A 22,726-nucleotide genomic window follows, 5' to 3' on the forward strand; every position below is an offset into this window, starting at 1 on the left:
CCACCCTCATCAACAGTGTACTAGAGATTTTAGCCAGAACAATTGGGCAAGAAAAATTATTTAAAAAAAAAAAAAAGAAGAGAGAAAAAGGGAGGAGTGAAACTATCTTTTAATAGAAGACAAGATCTTGTATATAAAAAATCCCAAGCAATCCACACATGCATGCATACACACAGAGATAAATTTAATCTAACAATGTTGTAGATATAAGATCAATATATAAAACCCAATTCATTTCTATACATGAGTAATGAATAAGCTGAAAGTGGAATTAAGGAACCAGTTCCACTTACAGTATCATCCCTAAAAGGAGATACTTAGGAACAAATTTAGCAAAAGTAGTTTAAGATTTGTACACTGCAAATTATAAAATATCATTGAAATAAATTAAGGAAGGTCTTTCTTAATTGAAAAATATACTGTGTTAATGGTTTGGAAAACTTATTGTTAAGATGGAAGTACTCCCTAAATTGATATATGGATTCGGCACAGTCCTCATCAAAAACCCAGCTGCCTTTTTGCAGAAATCAACAGTTTAATGCTAAAATTCATTTGGAATTAGCAAGCAGATAGCATAGCCAAAACCATCTCAAACATAACAAACTGGAGGGCTCACTGTCTTTATTGCTAAAATTGCACAACCTGAAAATCATCAGTGTGAAACTAGCAAAAGTTTGATGTATAAATCAATGAACAGTATTGAGAATTCAGAAATGAACTCTTGTGATTATGGTCATTTGAATTTCAACAGGAGTACCAAGACATCTTAATGGGGAAAACCTAGTCTTTTTAACAAGAGATGCCAGAGGGCCGGTGCCATGGCTCACTTGGTTAATCCTCCGCCTGTGGCGCTGGCATCCCATATGGGCACTGGTTCTAGTCCTGGTTTCTCCTCTTCCAGTCCAGCTCTCTGCTGTGGCCTGGGAGGGCAGTGGAGGATGGCCCAAGTGCTTGGGCCCCTGCACCTGCATGGGAGACCAGGAAGAAGCACCCGGCTCCTGGCTTTGGGTCGGCATAGTTGCCCCCGTAGCGGCCATTTGGGGAGTGAACCAGTGGAAGGAAGACCTTTCTCTCTGTCTCTCTCTCTCACTGTCTGTCAAATAAAAAATAAATTAATTAATTAAAAAAAACAACAACAGATGCTAGAACAACTGGAAATGTAAATGAAGAGAAAAGGGGGAGTTGAATCTCTACCTCAAATCATATATAAAAATTAACTTCAAATGGATTAAAGACCTAAGTCTAAGAGCTATCAATTTAAATATCCTAGAAGAAACCATAGGCATACATCACTGTGATTTTGGATTAAGCAAATGGTTTTCTGGATTTTATAGCAAAAGGATAAGCACAACCAAACATGTAAAAAATAATTTGTATTTCATCAAACATGAAAGCTTTTGTATTCCAGTGAACATTATCAAGGAATTGGAAAAACCCACAGAATGGGAGAAAATAAATCACTTTTATGTATGTATATAAGTACATAATACACATTTATGATAAGGGATTGGTGTTAACCAGTTTTTGTCACTCTAATAAAATACTTTCACAGGCTATTTATGAAGCAGAGATTTGGGGCTGACAATCCAAGCAGCATACAACAGGCTTGGTGTGACCTGGCCCTTGGCTACATCATTTCATGGTGTGCATAGCAATGGTAGGAGCACGCGGTTACATCTAGACCCAGGAGCAGAGAGAAACTAGTGGGGTCAAACTCAAGCTTTTGAAACCACACTCGAAGAAGTTACCAAGGGGTCCCATGAAAGCTGCCTTTTGAGACTATACCCTCACAAACACAAGGACCTCTCACCAAACCCCACCTCCCAAAGGTTCCATAGCATTTCCCAATAGCACCACCCTGAGGAGCACATCTCCAGTCGCCATGGACCTTCATAGAGCATTCAAACCTTATCCAGAATATACATAGAATCCTTACAATTAAGTAATAGAAACAAATTAACCCAATGTTGAAAGAGACAAAGGATTAAATAGACATTTTTTCAAAGAAGACATATAAATGACCAATAGGCACATGAAAAGATAGTCAAAATCATTAGGGAATTAAATCAAAACCACAGAAATACAGCTTCGTACTTTCACCAACCAGGAAGGCTAGAATAATAATGCTGAAGTATTGGTAAGGATGTGGAAATAGTAATAATGTATATGGAATCTTCATACGTTGCTGTTGGTAATGCAACATGGTACAGCCTCTTTGGAAAACATTTGGGCAGTTCCTGAAAAGTAAAGCAGACTTACTGTAAAAACAAGTAGTTCTACTCCTTAATACAAGGAGTCTTCAAAAATTTCATGGAAAATGCATTTATTAAAAAAACTATCCATGGGTTTTAATTTTTTGTGCTAAAACAACGCTATCTTTTAATTCCATTTTTCCATGAACTCTGAGTATATAAGTCCCATCTTTTTTTAACTTTTATTTAATAAATATAAATTTCAAAAGTACAGCTTTTGGATTACAGTGGCTTTTTCCCCTCCATAACCTCCCTCCCACCTGCAACCATCCTATCTCCAGCTCCCTCTCCCATCCCATTCACATCAAGATTCATTTTCAATTATCTTTATATACAGAAGATCAATTAAGTATATACTAAGTAAAAATTTCAATAGTTTGCACCCACACAAAAACACAAAATGTAAAGTACTGTTTGAGTACTAGTTATACCATTAATTCACATAGTACAACACATTAAGGACAGAGATCCTACATGAGGAGTAAGTGCACAGTGACTCCTGTTGTTGATTTAACAATTGAAACTCTTATTTATGACGTCAGTAATCACCCTGGGCTCTTGTCATGAGTTGCCAAGCCTATGGAAGCCTTTTGAGTTCGCCAACTCTGATCTTATTTAGACAAGGTCATAGTCAAAGTGGAAGTTCTCTCCTCCCTTCAGAGAAAGGTACCTCCTTCTTTGATGGCCCCGTTCTTTCCACTGGGATCTCATTCACAGAGATATTTCATTTAGGTGGTTTTTTTTGTTTGTTTTGTTTTGTTTTTTACCACAGTGTCTTGGCTTTCCACGCCTAAAATACTCTCATGGGCTCTTCAGCCAGATCCAAATGCCTTAAGGGCTGATTCTGAGGCCAGAGTGCTGTTTAGGACATCTGCCATTCTATGAGTCTGCTGTGTATCCCGTTTCCCATGTTAGATCGTTCTCTCCTTTTTAATTCTTAGTTGGTGGAGCGATTTGTCTGGTTAATTCCAATATAAGTCCCATCTTATGTATTCCAAAGTATTGAAAACACATGTCCACACAAAAACTTGTGCACGAATGTTCACAGCAGCATTTTTAAGACTAGCCAAAACATGGAAAAAAACCAGTGCCTATGAACTGATGAAGACATAAACAAGGTGTGGAGTATCCATACAATACAGTGTTATTTAGATATTTACTAGTACATGCTACAGCGTGGACAAATCTTGAAAACATTTTGCTAAGTGAAAAACCAAGCACAAAAAGGCCAGATTTCTATCACTCCATTTTTATGAAATCTCTAATAGGCAAATCCATAGAAGCAGTAGGCAGATGAATGGTTCCGGGGCCTGGGAGGAGAGTGGAATGGGCAGTGATGGTTATTGAGTGTGGGGAGGTATATTTATTGAGTGTGGGAGTCTCTTGAGGGAGGGATAATAAAAATGTCTTAAAATTAGATAGTCATGATGGTTGTGCAGCTTTGTAAATATATATATATATATATATGGAAAGAGAGACTGTATATATTATATATATATATTATATTATTTGTTTGAATGGCAGAGTTATGAAGAGAAAGGGAGAGGCAGAGAGAGAAATCTTGCATCCACTGGTTCATTCTACAAATGGCCACAATGCCCAGGGCTGGTCCAGACCAAAGTCAGAATCCAGGAGCTTTTTCTGGGTCTCCCATGTGGGTACAATAGCCCAAGCACTTGGGCCATCTTCCACTGTTTTCCCAGTTGCACTAGCAGGGAGCTGGATCAGAGTGGAGCAGCCAGGACTCAAACCTGTGCCCGTACAGGATGCCAGCATTGCAATGGTGGCTTACCCACTACGCCACAGTGCCAGACCCATAACTATATTTTTAAAAACCTCACTGAGTTATACACTTTAAAGGACTGAGGAGTTTTATGGTATAATTTTCAATCAAATTTATAAATCATGAATTTTTAAGTGATTTAAAGTCATTTTTATAAACTTATTTTTAAATTTCATTTTCTATGAACTTTTTTTCCCCATTTTATTTGAAAGTTAAATAGCAAGGGGCTGGCACTGTGGTGCAGCAGGTAAAGCCGCTGCCTGCAGTGCCACTATCCCATATGGGTACTGGTTCAAGACCAGGCTGCTCCACTTCCAATCTAACTCTCTGCTATGGCCGGGGAAAGCAGTAGAAGATGGCCCAAGTCCTTGGGCCACAGCATCCATGTGGGAGAGCTGGAAGAAGCTCCTGGTTCCTGGCTTTGGATTGACCATTTGGGGAGTGAACCAGTGGATGGAGGACCTCTCTCTCTCTCTCTCTCTCTCTCTCTCTCTCTGCCTCTGCCTCTGCCTCTGCCTCTGCCTCTGCCTCTCTGATACTCTGCCTTTCAAATAAATAAATAAATCTTTTAAAAAAAGAAATTTAAATAGTGAGAGAACTTCCCCTGCTGGTTCACTGTTCAAATGCCTTCAATAGCCAGAGCTGGGCCAGGCTGAAGCCCTGAGCCTGGGATCCAGCCAGGTCTCTCACATGGATGATGGGACTCAGGTATGTAAGCCATCACCACTACTTCCCATGGTGTGCATCTGTAGGAAGATGGCTGGGGAGCAGAGCCAGGACTCCAGACCAGGCACTCTGACATGGCATGCAGGCATCCCAAGCAGACTCTGAACCAGTGCACCAGATGCTCATTAGAAGGTAGTGACTTAGTGGCCGGCGCCGCAGCTCACTAGGCTAATCCTCAGCCTGCAGTACTGGCATCCCATATGGCACCGGGTTCTAGTCCTGGTTGCTCCTCTTCCAGTCCATCTCTCTGCTGTGGCCCGAGAAGCAGTAGAGGATGGCCCAAGTGCTTGGGCCCTGCACCTGCATGGGAGACCAGGAAGAAGCACCTGGCACCTGACTTCTGATCAGCATAGTTCCGGCCATTGCGGCCATTTAGGGGGTGAACCAATGGCAAAGGAAGACCTTTCTCTCTGTCTCTCTCTCTCTCTCTCACTGTCTAACTCTGCCTGTCGAAAAAAAAAAAAGTAGTGACTTAAGCTTTTAGTACATGTGTATAATTTTTAAATCTACATATATGCATATCTCTCTCTCTATATATATAGGTGTTCTGTGTTCAGTAATTTTTCATTAATCTCAACATATAAAACTTTGGAAAAGAACTGCAGATATGATATATATATCATTTATAACAAATAGTTTCCAAATGTATCTAATTGGATCCAGGAGAGAGTTGCCAGGGCATTATCTCTGTCTGTATTTAACATGACCATGAATGAATAAGTCTATAAAAGATGTACTGATAAAAAAAACATTGGGAAAGCTATTCAGTGCTGGCCATGGCTTGTAAAAACACAAAGATGAGGTTCTAGGAGAACAGAGAATGAAAACAAGTTATTATTTAATTTCTCAACCATGAAAATGTCCCGGACTTATTATAAAGCATGTCCTTTGTCTCAGCACCCTTTTCCTGCCTTTGCCTGTTCGGGGGAAAAAAAAGTTGGATTTTATGACAATAAGGAATTTCAGAGTTAAGCCCACTTGTGAAAAGATTTCCAAGTACCCTGGGAACAAGTGAAAATAAAGCATCTCAGGGGGGGAAGTGATCATATTCTGAACTTGGGGAAAAGATTAATTACATAATGTGCCCTTCTGAACTACAAGGTTCTATTGTTGGTTTTGTTTCTGTAAATGTGTAGTGGGTTTTAAATGCATAGACTAGTTACTCTCTAATTGGATAGAGAAATAGAGTTCTCACTGTTTCAATTATTTAGTATAACAAAACTGCTGCTATGAATACGTTAAAATTACTGAAAAGAAACCCAGCAGCTATTAATGCATAGTTATCTGATACTCCAGTCTTCAGAGACTTAATGTTCAAAGTATTTCTTTATCATTTTTGTAGTGTTTGTGAATTATTGCATTTCAGCAACCAATTTAGTATATACTTAACATCTGGACCAGACATTCAGCCAGGCATAGAAATGTACATATACCAAAGGTTCAAGTTTTTAAGTAACAAAAGCGTCTAATAACTCTTGATATCCTTCCATGAAAATTCTTTATAATTATTGAATATATTGTACTAAAGTTCTGCTCTTTAGAGGTACACACACACACACAGAGAGAGAGAGAGAGAGAGAGAGAGAAATGTTAATAGCAGATATGTCCTGGGCCTGTATGAATCTCCAGGTTCTTTTTTTTTTTTTTTTTTTTTTTGACAGGTAGAGTTACAGACAGTGAGAGATACGAGAGAAAGGGCTTCCTTCCGTTGGTTCACTCCCCAGATGGCTGCTACAGCCCGCGTGCTGTGCCGATCCAAAGCCAGGAGCAAGGTGCTTCCTCCTGGTCTCCCATGTGGGTGCAGGGCCCAAGGACCTGGGCCATCCTCCACTGCCTTCCTGGGCCACAGCAGAGAGCTGGACTGGAAGAGAAGCAACCGGGACTAGAACCCGGTGCTCATATGGGATGCCGGCGCCGCAGGTGGAGTATTAACCCAGTGAGCCACAGCGCTGGCCCCTCCAGGTTCTTAAGATACACCTGTGACATCTAATTTGGAATCTGCCTGATCCTTGTCCAGCACTGGCTTTGGATAACTCTGTACAACACTCTGGGCATTCCCATGATTCTTGAAAAGGCACTTGTTTCACCAGTGTATGCTGAGAACATGGGCAGGCATCAGCAGCTTCGTACCTGTCACATGTTGAGCCAGGTTTTTCCACAGAAGAAAGGGCTGGCCCAAATATTTTCATACTTCCTCCCACCCAGGACAGTGCACAGGTGGGGCGGGGCGGGGGTGGGGAAGATCCGTTCACAGCAGAGATTGGGACCCCCATTGCATTTAAAACCCTCTCATTTGTTTTCTTTCTTTGGGACCCTGTTACTGGTGCTGTTAACTTTCTTCTCCAGTCCATTTTTCAAAGAGGAATGAAAGTTTTAGGATTTGGTTAGCACTTTAGCATTGGCAGGGATGAGCAAGAGCTGGCTATGGGTGGCGGCCCGAGTCTTTGACTAATCGATGTTTCGCTGATACTCTCAAGGTCCGCTGCGGAGGGGCACGTGGCTGTGCTTTAGGAAATTAAAACTTTTGACGACATGAAACCTTCATGTTGCCAACAGCTACTCAGTATCAATAACCTTAAAACTATATCTTAAATTTCAGATAATTTCAGACTTGGAGAAGTTTCCAGGACTGCCATATGCATGTATTTTCTGAGAAAACAAGGACAGTCGCTTAAGCAGCTTTAGTTCACTTATCAAAAGAAGTGTAATTCACATTGATAATAGTACTGTTATCTGGTTGGTAGACCTCGCTGAGATTTTGCCAGTCGTCTTACTGATGCCTTGTATAGCAGAAGAGGAGGATGTTTTTCTGGTCTGGATTCACTTCTCAGTCCTGTGTGATATTTAGTGCTTGTGTATCTCACTTCTCCTTTAATCTAACATAGTCGTTCCGTGTTCGGGGGCAGGTATGGGGCTTTCCTGACCTTGACTTTTTGGAAGAATAAGACCAGATATTCTGTAGACCGTCCTTCAGTCTGGGTACGCCTGTCAGGTCCTGTTTAGATCTAGGTTACAGCTTTTGCGCTGGGCTATCACAGAAGTGGCGTCACATTCTTAGTGCAAGATACTGAGAGGAACACGACACTAATTTGTCTCTTCAGTGGTTGCATGGACGTGCATCATGCAGCGACGGTGGCGTGTGCCAGAGATCTCCACTGTAAAGTGGCTCTTTTCCCTTTTGTAATGAACAGGTATTTTATGGGAAAAACACTTTGAATGTATAAATATTCTGCTTCTCGTCCAACATTCGCCTGCTGGTTTTGGTACATTAATGATTATTCCCTGGATCAGTTATTGCTGTGATGGTTGGCAAATGTTGACTTTCTGTTTCCATCATTTCTTCTATACTTATTACTTTCTTTTTTAAAAAAGAAAGATTGATTCATTTATTTGAAAGGCAGAGTTCTAGAGAGGGAGAGACAGAGAGATCTTCCATCTCCTGCTTCGCTCCCCAAATGGCCACAACGACTGGCCCAGGGCTGGCACAGGCCAAAGTCAGGCATCTGGAACTCCATTAGGGTTTCCCACATGAGTGGCAGAGCCACAAGCACTTGGATTATCTTCCCGCTACATTCCCAGACTCATTAGCAGAGAGCTGGACCAGAAGTGGAGCAGCCATGACTTGAACAGGCACTGCAGGTGATGGCCTAACCCACTGAAACACCAGCTCCTATTAGCGTCTTTAAAATTAATTCGTTGAGTTCTGTTGTAATGAAAAATTTTCCTTCTTCCCCATTTATTGATTTATTGATTTATTTATATTAGCGTGGACTTACTGATTCTTGTTTTATTCAGTGGATTGTGATCTTGATGCTTAGTCTGGTTTGGCCAGTGAGGACCTCTTTAAACTGGCTTCTTGTTCTTTTGACAGTTCTCCTCAGTGTTCTGTTTGCTCTGATGCAGCAAGGTGTTCCAGAGTCATACATGACAGCACCAGGCCTACAATCATCCATTTCTCCAAGGAACCTCTGTTCTTTTAGTGAGAGATGGTATTTACAGATGAAAATCTAGGTGCTAGACATGATCATTGCTACTGAAATGTTACTGCTTTAGGCCTTTTCCATATACACACAAACCTATGCATCTGCCTCTGTCTGTCCATCCATCTATCAGTCGACTTGCCTTCCTACCTGTCTTCATACTGTTACCTCCAATTCCAGTCTCATGTGACCGGATTCCTTCTAGCTATTCCTCTTCCTATTTTAAAGATCCTTTCTCCCATAGTAAGAAATCTGGCTCTCATTATCCATAGCATACTTACATATTTTCTCAACTTTAGAATACACAAAAGGTTGCTCTGGAATTGTTAGCCTATACTACAATGAAAACTAAATCTAACATACAAGAATGTGATTTTTGTTGTCTTTAGCCTAAGTAGATACACTGAAATGTCTATAACCAAAAGTTATTTGAATTATGTTATTAATTTTAGAAGCCTTTTATTTAATGAACATAAATTTCATAAGTGCATATAGTGTTTCTTCCCACCATATGCACTCTCCCACCCCTATTCCCTATCCTCTTCCTGGTCCCATTCTCCATTAAGATTCATTTTCAATTAACTTTATCCACAGAATACCAACTCTATACTAAGTAAAGATTTCAACTATTTATACACACACACAAAATATAAAAAACAGAATAAGTTTTACAGTTAAATCTCATAGTACAACTAATTTAGGACAGAGGTCCTGCATGGGTAGTAAGTGCACAGCGACTCCTGCTATTAATTTAACAATTAACACTGTTATCTATGACGTCAGTGATCACCTGAGGCTCTTGCCATGAGCTTCCAAGACTATGGAAGCCTTTTGAGTCCACAGTCTCCATCAGTATTTAGGCAAGGTCAGAGGCAAAGTGGAAGTTCTCTCCTCCCTTCAGAGAAAAGTACATCCTTCTTTGATGGCCCCTTCTTTCCACCGGGGTCTCACTCATAGAAATCTTTCATGTAAGACATTGTTTTTGCCACAGTGTCTTGGCTTTCCATGCCTGAAAAGCTCTCATGGGCTTTCAGCCAGACCAGAGTGCCTTAATGGCTGATTCTGAGGTCATTGTTATTTAAAGCAATTGTCATTCTATGAATCTGCTGTGTGGACTACTTTCCATGTTGGAATATTCTCTCCTTTTTATTTCTGTTATTATTACAAGACACTTAATCTTATTTATATGATCCCTTTAACACTTAATTCTATCTGTATGATCACTTTGACACTCAATATGGTCACTTTAATACTTAAAATGACATTTTTACCACTCAGCTTAATGTGATTTGGGGTCCCATGCGAAGTTTGTAAACTGTACACTAAGAAGTCAGTCCGTAGGCATGTATGCAGAACTATAGAGCTTTACAGTTACAAACTTCCTCCTCCCTCTCTTATTCCCACTCTTATTTTTCACCGAGATCTATTTTTCAGTTGACTTTATACACATATGATTAATTCTGTGTTAGGTAAAGAGTTCAACCAATGATATTAAGAAATAAAAAAAGAAAGAAAGAAAGAAAGAAAGAAAAGAACAGAACTGTTCCTCAACGGTCACGACAGGGGCTGTTCAAGTCATTGCTTCTCAAAGTGTCAGTTTCACCTTTTCAGGTTTCTTTTTAGGTGCTCTGTTAGTTATCACAGATCAGGGAGAACACATGCTTATTTGTCCCTTTGGGACTGGCTTATTTCACTAAGTATGATGTTTTCTAGATGCATCCATTTTGTTGCAAATGACAAGATTTCAATTTTTTTTTTTTACCACTGTGTAGTATTCCGTGAAGTACATATCCCATAATTTCTTTATCTAGTTCTCAGTTAATGGGCATTTAGGTTGATTCCATGTTTTATCTACTGTGAATTGAGTGCAATAAACATGGGCGTGCAGATAATTCTTTTATTTGCTGATTTCATTTCCCTTGGGTAAGTTCCCAAGAGTGGGATGGCTGGGTTGTCTCCAAACTGTCTTCCATAGTGGTTTTACCAGTTCACATTTCCACCAACAGTGGATTACGGTACCTTTTTCTCCATATCCTCACCAGCATTTGTTGTTTGTTGATTTCTGTATGAAAGCCATTCTAACTGGGAGAGACAGGTGAGTTAGACAGGGGTAAGGTGAAACTGCATTGTGGTTATGATTTGCATTTCCCTGATGGCTAGTGATCCTGAGCATTTTTCATGTCTACTGGCCATTTGGATTTCATCTTTTGAAAAATTTCTGTTTAAGTCCTTTGCCCATTTCTGAACTGGGTTTTTGTGTGTGTGTGTGTGTGTGTGTGTGGAATTCCTTGATCTCTTTGTATATTCTGGTTATTAATCATGTATCTGTTGCATAATTTGCAAATAATTTCTCCCATTCTGTTGGTTGCCTCTTTGCTTTCCTGACTGTTTCTTTTGCAGTATAAAAGCTTCTCAATTTGATGTAATCCCATTTGTGAATTTTGGCTTTGATTGCTTGTGCTTCTGTGGTCTTTTCCGAGAAGTCTTTGCCTATGCCAATGTTTTGCAGGGTTTCCTCAATGCTCTCTAATAATTTTTTGGTATCAGATCATAGATTTAGGTCTTTAATCCATTTTGAATGGATTTTTGTGTAAAGTGTAAGGTAGGGGTCCTGCTTCATATTTCTCCATGTGGAAATCCAGTTTTCCCAACACCATTTGTTGAAGAGACTGTCCTTGCTCCAGGGATTGGTTTTAGCTCTTTGGTCAAATATAAGTTGGTTATAGATGCTTGGGTTGATTTCTGGGGTTTCTAGTCTGTTCCATTGGTCTATCCATCTGTTTTTGTACCAGTACCAGGCTGTTTTGATTATAACTGCCTTGTAGTATGTCTTGAAATCTGGTATTGTTATGCCTCTGGCTTTGTTTTTGTTGTATGAGATTGTTTTAGCTATTTAAGTTCTCCTGTGTTTCCAATGAATTTCAGCATCAATTTTTCTAGATTTGAAAAGAATGTCTTTGGCATTTTGATTCACATTGCATTGAATTTGTAAATTGCTCTTGGAAGAATGGACATTTTGATGATATTGATTCTTCCGATACATGAACATGGACATTTTCCCCAGTTTTTTGTATCTTCTTCTATTTCTTTCTTTAATGTTTTATAATTCTCATCATAGAGATCTTTGACTTCCTTGGTTAAGTTTATTCCAAGGTATTGACTTTTTTTTTGTAGCTATTGTGAATGGGATTGATCTTACAAGTTCTTTATCAGCCATGACATTGTGTGTACAAATTTTTGTGTGTATATTCATTTTATATCCTGCCACTTTTCCAAACTCTTCTATGAGTTCCAGTAGTCTCTTGGTAGAGTCTTTTGGATCCCCTGTATATATAATCATGTCATCTGCAAATAAGGATAGTTTGACTTCCTCTTTTCCAATTTGAATCCCATTGATTTCTTTTTCTTGTCTAAAAGACTTCCAGGATGATACTGAATAGCTGTAGTGAAATTGGGCACCCTGTTTGGTTCCAGATCTTAGCAGAAATGTTTCCAACTTTTCCCCATTCAATATAATGCTGGTCATGGGTTTGTCATAAATTGCCTTGATTGTGTTGAAGAATGTTCCTTCTAAACCCAATTTGCTTAGTTTTCATCATAAAAAGGTGTTGTATTTTATCAAATGCTTTCTCTGCATCTATTGAGATAATCATATGGATTTTGTTCTTCAGTTTGTTGATGTGATATATCACATTAATTGATTTGCAAATGTTGAACCATCCCTGCATACCAGGGATAAATCCCACTTGGTCCCTGAGAATGATCTTTCTGATGTGTTGTTCAATTTTATTGGCCAGAATTTTGTTGATGGTTTTTGCATCTATGTTCATAAGGGAAATTGGTCTGCAGTTCTTCTCTGTTGCCACTTTCCTGGGTTTAGGAATGAAGATGATGCTGACTTCATACAAAGAATTTGGGAGGATTCTCTTTCTTTCAATTGTTTTGAATAACTTGAGAAGAATTGGAATTAGTTCTTATTTAAATGTCTGGTAGAATTCAGTGGTGAAGCCATCTGGTCCTGGGCTTTTCTTTGTTGGGAAGGTCTTTATTACTGATTCAATCTCTATCTTGGTTGTGGGTCTGTTTAGGTTTTCTGTGTCTTCATGGCTCAATTTAGGTAGGTTGTATGTGTCCAGGAATCCATCCATTTCTGATAGATTTCCCAGTTTATTGGTATACAGCTCTTGTAGTAATTTCTGATGATTCTTTTTATTTGCATGGTGTCTGTTGTTACATTCCCTTTTTCATCTCTAATTTTATTGATTTGGGTCTTCTTCTGTTTTTGGTTAGTTGGGCCAATAGTGTTTCAATTTTGTTTATTTTTTCAAAAAACCAGCTCTTCGTTTTGCTGATCTATTGTATTTTTTATTTTTTTTTTGGTTTTGATGTTGTTGATTTCTTCTCTAATTTTAATTATTTCTTTTCCCCTACTAGTTTTGGGTTTGGTTTGCTGTTGTTGTTCTAGATCCTTGAAGTGCATTGATAGTTCATTTATTTGGCGCCTTTCCAATTTCTTGATGTAGGCACCGATTGCTATAAACTTTCCTCTTAACACTGCTTTTGCTGTATCCCATAAACTTTGATATGTTGTATTGTCATCTTCATTTGTTTCCAGAAATTTTTTTAATTTCTCTTTTGATTTATTCTATGACCCACTATTCATTCAGGAGCATGTTGTTCAGTCTCCATGTGTTTGCATATATTCTAGAGATTCCAGAGTTGCTTATTTCCAGCTTCATTGTACTGTGGTCCTAATACAATCTGATCACCTTCAGAACCATAAGTACCATCCTTCATTCATTAACATAAGACTCTGGGGATCAGGCTTTTAACACATGAGTCTCTGGCAGACACCCAAACGGTAACAGATGCTAAAATGTGTGAAAAGCTTGTTAGCATTTACTGAGAAAATCACGTGATTTTTCCTCCCCAGATCAGTCAGTATGCTGTCTTGTATTAATGGCTACCTCATACTGAGCAGACTACCACCCCTGGAAGGCAGCTCACTCGGTCATTGTGTATAATTTTGTTGACATGTATTCCTAATCAGAAGTCTATAAATACTAAAGCTCCTTGGCAATGTCATTAAAGACAGTATTCCCTAGGGCACTTACTGAATTGATTTCTGCTGAGTCAGGATTCTGGGCAGGGTCACACAAATCCACTTTTAACAAATCCCATCGAGGTGGCCCTTATGAGAACCACTGTTCTGTGTTATGCGACATGATTTTTAAATGAGAAATATTGCAAAAATACTTTAGCAAAGACCTTGCTCTTCACAAAGCTGCTTTGTAACTTAAAATTTTTGATCTTAGGTCTTAAGCAAGCTGCAGGAATGGGGGTGATAGAGAGGAACCAAAAGCTAACATATTAGCTGCCACCTAAAGGTCCATTCACTCATTTATTTAACAGTGTGCAGAGTTGAGGCTAACAAATTGTATAATACCCAGTTTTTTTACAGCAGTAGGAAAAAAAGAAGGATTGAATAAATATTTGTAACCTAGTAGGCCTTATATTAAAAATATTTCCTAGAAATTTTATTGGCATGAGAGGCTTTAAAAAAGGAAATGCTTTTTTTTAATTTAGATATAACATTAACAAGTGGGGAAAGAAATCTATTTGCAAAAATCTGATTTACAGAAAACTCTTTAGAAATGCTTTTCTGATGCAAGATGCACTAGTACACTAACACATCAACTCTTGTCAAACACAGCTATGTAAGATCATTCCATCACATCAGGGACATAGGGGGACCTCTGTATACTACCTGTTAAAGAATCTATTTCCAAGACACCTAAGCTTAATAGAAACACTATAACATTGGAAGTAAAATAGGAAACATTAGTAATAAATGGAAGCTTCAATAAATGGAACATGAACTTCCACAAGTTCTAATAGTATGCTTCAGATTCTCTATAAGAAAAAACATTATTTATACTCTTTTGCTGTTAGAATTTGTGATGGTTTGGTCCCACTCCATTTGTTCTTAGTATCAGACTTTGCTTATCCAGGACAACTGCTGTGTGGGAGAGAGATCATAAAATCTTGTGAGTGATACTGGCACCAGGGTCCTGATTGTGGGTTATCCTGCTAATCACATGAATGGTCCTCACATAAGGAGATGAGAGGGCAGCATGTTAAAATGCAGACCTGGTACCACTGACTCTGAAGGTAACTCCGCTAAGTCAGATGTAAGGATTCTTTCGTTTCCTGATTTTAATGACCCAAAAAGGAGTAGAATTTTTAAGTTGCCGGCATTTTCATTTACCCAGTATCTGTAAAATGTAACCGCTGCTTAGTGATGACTGTCCTGCACACTGTGTATTTACCAGGTGGTTCGGGCACACATCTTGCATCGGATTTAAACTGTAGCAGGTGTCCACCAATATAGAAGCAATGTCACTTTGAAGTCGTGAGTTAACTACTGTGGCTCAGCTTTAACCATCACTGTTCAGTAATTTTTCATCAAATCACTAACATAAAAAATTCATATTTGAAAGTACTTTGGGGTTACCTCAGTAAAGAAAGATAGCAAGCATGTCAAGATTATTTTTTAAATGTATAACTATCCAGATTAATAGTATTATCATGAGAGGCCAAAAACGGATCCTGGGTGAATCCTGAAATGGACAAAATACATATATTCTCAGCATCCTGGTTCAGTATATTCTGAACAAAGATAAAATGTGGTGTGCCTTTACTGCGCTTGGTCACACTGAATTTGATCATTTCTTTTTATTGTGTTTACAGTGGGTAATCAGTGGATAAACTACATATCATTCTGTGGCCTTAGAACGCATGCAGAGCTAGAAGGAAACCTGGTCACTGAGCTGATCTATGTCCACAGCAAGTTGCTAATTGCTGATGATAACACTGTTATTATTGGTAAGTAGTAGTCTATAATTGTGTTCCGTGCCACTGACTGAGCCTGTGCCTAAGTCTTTCTTCCTGTTCTATCCAAGCTTCCTTTGCAGTTGAGAGACACATGAATAAATATCTAGACATAGTAACATGATATCTAACACATTTCCAAGGCAGTCATTTCTTTTAAGTCCTTTTTAACCTTATTTTTAATCTATGAAGAATTGAAATCAAAAGCAGTTTAATGGACTTTGTGCAAATTACAATATCTAGAGGTAGTGATTTAACCCAGAAGTCTAATGGTCTCTGATCTCATTTGTTTCATTGATTGATTGATGAGACAGAGAGAGATAGAGCTCCTATCCACCAGTTCACTCCCCAGATGCCCACAGTGCCTGGAGGAAGGCCAGGACAAAGCCAGGATCCAGGAATTCAATCCAAGCCTCCCACGTGGGTGGCAGGAACCCAGCCACTTGTACCATCTCCTGCTGCCTCAAAGGGTGTACATTAGCAGAAACCTGGAATGGGAGCAGAGCTAGAGCTCAAACCCAGGCACTGTGATACGGGAAACAGGCAACCCAACCACTATCCAAACACTCCCCCCTTGTTCTTTATTCCTTTGATTTTTATATTGAATCCAAGTGCCTTAGTTTGAGGAATTGGTGGGGGAGAAATGAAGAGGAAGAATGTGTCATAGGTGAGCACCACGTGGTGATTTGTCTGTGTTTACACCACATCCACTTAACCATTACCCCAGATCCAAAGTTACGGAAAAATCAGAATCAGAAAGTTATTAAAATATTGCAGCCTGTATGCTTGTAGTTGTTGTTTCCTAACATCTGTGTGTTGGGTGTCACTAATCAGTGTGCAGAGCAGGCCAGCCTTCTTGAGTTGCGTGGGTGAGGAGGGAATTGTATATTAATGACCTGGCCTAGACCGACACTGAGGTCTGCATTTATCAAGAAGACATCGTAGATTTCTCCTAAGGCCTGTCCCCACTGGTGGTTCAGCGGGAAGTTCAAGCTGTACATCCTATCCAGATAAGATCAAGTTAACAAGAGGGTTGAATGTTAAGCATTCTTTCTTCATTTTCCCATCCCAGAATTGCTGGCTTTGTAATATTGTGTTACATGAACACTGGCAAGTGAGAAGCAAGGTCTTGATGACCAGTCCGGTAAATGAGCTGACCAGGGTTGGGCATGTTACTGCGAGACAGGTCATGCACCAGTCAGGAATTCTGCTCATCTGTTTTAAATAAAATGTAGTTTCTCAGCTAACATAAGATCCTTCACTATTCTTTAAGAACCTATGTGTTGTGCAAGGTTTTGAAATGTTTTGGCAGCAAATACGCGTTTTCCATCTCTGTCTTCTACTTAGAAGATACAGAAAAATCCTCTAGCTAGCAGTAGTGAGACTGTCTTGTTACTGTAATGGAATATGGTTTGAAAAGAAAGGAAAAGTAGTTCTGAAAGCAGAAAATGTATGTGGAGAGAGAGAGATTAGATACAGAGGTGGATGGATCAATGGGTAGATAAATTAGGTATTCTTTTAAACTTATACAGGACATTTAAGAACAATGCCTTTTTTTACCTTTTATTTTATAGAAATCAAAGCTCTTTAGAGGTTTGTTTACTTCCCCACATTCTCTCAATACACAAGATTTCTTTTATTTCTCTTAAACTACTCCGACCTTGTTCTTCAAAAGCCAACCTCACAATATTTTTATATTCCATCTGAAAAATGACAGTACAAAAGAGAAAAAGTATTGATGTTTGCTGGAATGGAAAAACAAGCACAGCCAAGTAAAATCCAGTCAGTCTTTTCAGCAAGAGTTGAGAACTCTTGAAATGAAGTTTAACAAATGTACGCCTTTCCCTTTGCAAGACTGCTCTCACCTTCAGCCTGCTCTACTCTATATGAAGTGCAAAAGCAAGGCAGATTTCAGGAACAGAGCTAACAGTGAAACATATTGCTTGAGTTTTTAAATTGGCTTATTTTCTAGAAAGGTCTCCAAACCCTGCAAAGCTACGGTTTGTTTAGACCAGCTAGCAATAATTGATCTATTGTGAACAGAGCTCTTGCCCACTCTCTTGAACTTCAAGTTGGGGCCATGGGGGTATGAAGAGGTCTTGATTGCTAGTTCTTAGAGGCTGGCTGTCTTTTTTCCCTTCCCCAAGCGTGACTTAAAGAACAGATTCCTCCCAAGGAAAAATCAGGAGCTTCCTATGTTCTATCTCAATGGAAACTCGAAGAGTAAGCAGATGGTTGCGTCTTTTAACGCTTCAACCCTGTTTAAGCTCCTAACAGAGAAAAATGTTCCAGTTCCCAGGAGTTTGAGGAGATGAGAAATGTTTACAGTTGTTAAGCAAGCCTTTAAAGCCAAAAGGAGTCTAAAGTAACTTGTGGTTACTTTTTCTAACATGGCAAACTTATGCTAGAAGAGTTGACTCACTGGCATAAGAAAAATGACTAATTGTTTATTCTCATTTTTTTCCCCATGAGGAAGACTTGTTTTCTCACATTGAAGATCTCTTTTGTATATAGTTTTGATCACTTGTTGCCCTGCTGGTCATCAAATCTGTGACAGAGTCCAGTTTTATAACCCATGGTAATTTTAACATTTAACCAAACTGACATTTGTTTTCGTAAACAAAACATGGCTATCTTTTAAGTAGAATATTGGGTATGTGAAATCATTGTTTGTAATGTTCACTAATCCAGTGCAGGACACAATGTGGAGAAGTAAAACTCGGGTGAAACAGTGCCACTGCCCTCAGAGAGTTTTTGGGCTAGAGGAGCGGCAGTGTTTCCTGCCCCTACACCGGAAGCAGTGAGGTGGGTGTGGCTGAATTGGAGCAAGAGGGTCCACAGGCAATCACTGAGTGTGGGTGGGTAGGGAAACTCTCTGGAAGTCATAACACCTGTATTGCAAGGGGAGCTGCCCCAGTAAAGAGGGGTTCTTTTTATTCTAAGAATTTCTGGTCCTAGGGGATCTCAGCCCTGACTGCTGTAGATTTACCTGGAGAGCTTTAAAGCTAAATACATGCATACATTATGGATGGATGGATGGATGGATGGATGGTGGATTGATGGAAGGAAAGATAGGTAGATAAGTAGATAGATAATATATATTAAATAGGTAAATAATAGGTAGGTAATTATATATATATATATATTAGCTAGATAGGTAGTAGGGGGAGAGAGAGAGAGAGAGAGAGAGAGAGAGAGAGAGAATATATGAATATTTAGGGGGAAAACTTTATCCATGTCTGCAGTATACCTTAAAATGGATAAGAAAAAAAGGGATGACTGATGGGTCCTGGGATGGAGCAGTACACCAACACCTAGTTCCTTCCTCCAGGAATTGTGACCTGACTGGTCTGGTGTGATTGGTTTGGGACTCGGCATCAGGAGGTTTTGTCTGTTTTTGCATCCATACTTTAAAAGGTTTCTAGGCAATGCTAATGTGTAGTGAGGGCTGGAAACTTAGAATCTGAAGGCACAGGGTACATAAGTGGTGGAAACTATAGAACAGCCCAATTGGGCTCAAGAGCAAAACTGATTTTCCTTGAAAGAAAATAAATTAAAAGAGGGTAGACTTGGTCTGTTGGTTTTCTTTTCTTTTCTCTTTTTAAAGGTTTATTTAATTTATTTGAAAGGCAAAGTTACAGAAAGAGATGGAGAGAAAGAGATCTTCTATCCTCTGGTTCATTCCCCACATGGCTCCAATGGTCAGGGCTGGGGCAAGCCAAAGGCAGGAGCCTGGAACTCCATCCTGGTCTCCCATGTGGGTGACGGGGGCCCAAACTCTTGGGACATCCGCTGCTGTTTTCCCAGGTGACTTAGCAGGCAGCTGGACTGGAAGTGGAGCATCTGGGACACGAGCCAGTGCCCATATGCAATGCTGGTGTCGCAAACAACAGTTTAATCCACTGTACCACAATGTTAGCCCGGGAGTATTAGTATTCTGTGATTGCTGTGACAAGTGATGTTAATGATGCAAACCAACACAAAGGTATTATCTGACACATCTGCAGGTTGTCATTTGTACACGGGTCTCACTGGACTAGAGTCAGGGTGCCCGCAGGCAGGCCAGCTGCACTCCTGTCTGGAGGCTCCAGGGGGAGAATCCAGTCCCTTGCCTTTCCAGCTTCTGGAAGCTGCCCATGTCCCTCAGCTCATGCCTGTTCCCCGTCTTTGAGAGGCAGCAACCCTCCATCGCTGAAAATGCTCAAGTCTCAGTGTGCTCTAGAGTCACAGCCACCTCTGGCCGCCTTCATTTCTAAGTGCCCTTGCGATTGTTTTGGATAAATCAAGGTAATCGCCCTGCTGTAAGGTTAGCTGATTTCCAACTTTAAGTCCATTTGCAGCCTCAGTTCCCCTGTGTCATGCAACAGGACAAATGCACAAGTTTCAGGAATTAGGACGTGAACATCTTTGGGGCTCATTACTCTGCCTTCTACAGAAGAATTCACAATCTCTTAAATAAGACATACCCAAAAAAACCCCACAAACAATAAAGGAAAACATAGATAAGCCCAACTGCATTAAAATTCAGAACTTTATCCACTAAAAGATACTGTCAAGAATAAAAAGACAAACCACAAGCTGAAAGATGTTTACAACACATTTAGTTTTCAAAATATGCAAAGAACTGATATAAATCAAAAAGCCAAACATGCAAAGAAAAATGGCCTAGGCCAAGGTAAAGGAAATTCATCAAAGAGAAGATACTCAAGGCCCATGAACTTAGGAAAAGTGTTCATTCTCATTAATATAATAATGACAAAAGTAACCACGTTTAAAATACCAGAAAGGTGAAAATTTAAAAGCTTAACTATCTTAGTATTGACAAAGCTGTCCAGCAACAGTGACCCCCAGTTACTGCTGCTGGGAACATAAATTGGAAAGCCCTTTAGAAAATATTCTGGCACTGGGATAGCATTGTGGCACAGTGAGTTAAGACAATGCCTATGACACCAGCATCCCATGTGGGTGACAGTTTGAGTCCCAGCTGCTCCACTTCTGACCCAGCTCCCTGCTGATAACCATGGGAAAGCAGCAGAAGATGGCCCAAATCCTTAGGCCCCTGCACCCAGCTAGGAGACCTAGATGGAGTTCCAGGCTCCTGGCTTCAGCCTGGCCCAGCCCTGGCCATAGTGGCCATTTGGGGGAGTGAACAAGTGAATGAAGATTCTCTCCCCCTCTCTCTCTTCCTCCCTCCCTCTCTCTCTCTTCTCTCTGTGTAAAGTGCCTTTCAAATAAATCATAAAAAAAGAAAAATATTCTGATAGTACCTAGTAATGTTAGCCACCCTACAGCTCATCATCCACTACTGCCCACACATGTGTGGGCTGAAGAACAAATACAAGTGCTCTTGGGGTAGGTATCAGGAGTAGCAGTTAAGATGCCCCACATCCCATATGAGCGTGTCAGAGTTCAAGTTCCAGCTTCACTGCCAGTTCTAGCCTCCTGCCAGTGTGCACCCTGGGAGGCAGCAGGTCATGGCTCTAGTACCTGGGTCCCTCTCTCCCACATGGGAAACCCAGATGGAGTTCACGGCTTCCGTCTGACCCAGCCATTGTGGGCACTGGGGGAGTGAACCAGCAGTTCAAAGAGCTCCATCTCTTTCTCACTGCCTGCTCCTCTCTCTCTGCCTATAATTTAAAAAATTATAAATAATTTAAATTTAATTTAAATTATAAATAATTTTAATAATTAAAAAATACAAGAGCTCTTCACAAAGTTTGTGTAAAGTATGTATTATGAAAAAACTATACATGAATTTCAAAAATTTTTGCAACAAAATGATCTTTCCTTTTTCCTGGACTTTTTGAAATGCCCTCATATAAACAACTATGTAGAGGAGAATTGCTCATCACAGCAAAATTCTGGAAGCAATGCAGACATCCATCAACAGAATGAATAAATCAATCCCTGGTGTGTTCATTCAATGAAAATAAATGCATTACTGTGCATAGATAAATCCCAGAATCACAATACTGGAGAAAAGAAAGAAATCTCAAAAGATTATCTGCTATGTGGTTCCTTTTGTATAAATTAAACAGTCAAAAGTAAAGTATTCTTTGTTCAGGAAAACAGTGCCGGGCTGTACATGAAGTCCAACATCGGGCCTCCCTCTGAGGAAGGAGGGCTGTACCTGGGAAGGTCCAGGGGGCTCCCGGGCTCTGGGGGTCACGTTTTCAGCCTGGGGAGAAATCCAGTGACTTTGAGAGTCAGTGCTCTGTGTAGTTCCAGATCGCCCTTGAAATCCCAGAACCATACCCTCTGTGTTCCTCCTCTCTGGAGTGAGCCCCTCACCTGCACCCCCACCCCTACCCCCACCCCCAACCCCACTTTGGTGGGCGGAGGTTGGGGGAGCTGCCTGGGTGTGGAGCTGATCCTGCAGCCCCCAGCCCCGGAGCGCCCTCTGGTGGGGCCAGGAGGGTAATGAAATCTCAAAGCAGTAACTGGAGGCTAAGCTCCTGGGGTCCTTTCTTCACACACTTAGGTCAAGGAGACCAAGCCAGAGAGGAGCCCTCTTTGTTATCAATGCTACATTCCAGCAAGTCGACTGTCTTCCTGCTGCAGTGTTTTCTGGGGCAGATCTTCTAGAATTTAGAAGTATTTATTACTAATGCCAATAATAATAAACACTTGCAGAGAAGTTTATAGATCATTAAGTGCTTTCACATGGACTTGCTTAACTCCCATAAAAAACAAAACCCTGAGGGTCTTTATTATCCCAATTTAGGAAAGCTCAAGTTAAAGCTGAGAACATGAAATGACTCGTCCAAACTAACGCCGGGCCAGTCGTAGAGTGCAGAGATTCGGCTGCAGATTGTGTAGCTTAGTGAAAGTGTGCGCGTACGCACAAGGAGCAGCCTGCTGCCTCCAGACCAGAGTGGCTCGAAGGTGGCCGCCTACCACCTCTCCAGTGGTGCGCCCACATTTCCGTGGCTGCTGCATCCCTTCTGTATCCACCAGAGCCAGCATGGGGCACCATTCACCTGCATAGACAGCGTGGATTGGCGTGTGAACTGTGTGGCCGTATATGGCAGATGTTAGGAAAGGGCACGGACTCCTGCCGGCTGGGCTCGTGGCAGGGCTGCTGCGGTCACGCA

General features: G+C 40.4%; 1 protein-coding gene across 3 annotated transcripts in view; it reads left to right on the top strand.

The window, feature by feature from the left end:
* Positions 1–22,726, top strand: part of PLD1 (phospholipase D1) — a 237,617-nt gene that overhangs the window by 193,247 nt on the left and 21,644 nt on the right. For all 3 annotated transcript variants that reach the window (XM_062211829.1, XM_062211841.1, XM_062211835.1), the window contains one exon: positions 15,492–15,626. In XM_062211829.1, coding sequence (XP_062067813.1) covers positions 15,492–15,626 — 135 coding nt within the window. The remainder of the gene's footprint in view (positions 1–15,491; positions 15,627–22,726) is intronic.

Source organism: Lepus europaeus, chromosome 2 (genome assembly GCF_033115175.1).
Source record: "Lepus europaeus isolate LE1 chromosome 2, mLepTim1.pri, whole genome shotgun sequence".
NCBI lineage: Eukaryota > Metazoa > Chordata > Mammalia > Lagomorpha > Leporidae > Lepus > Lepus europaeus.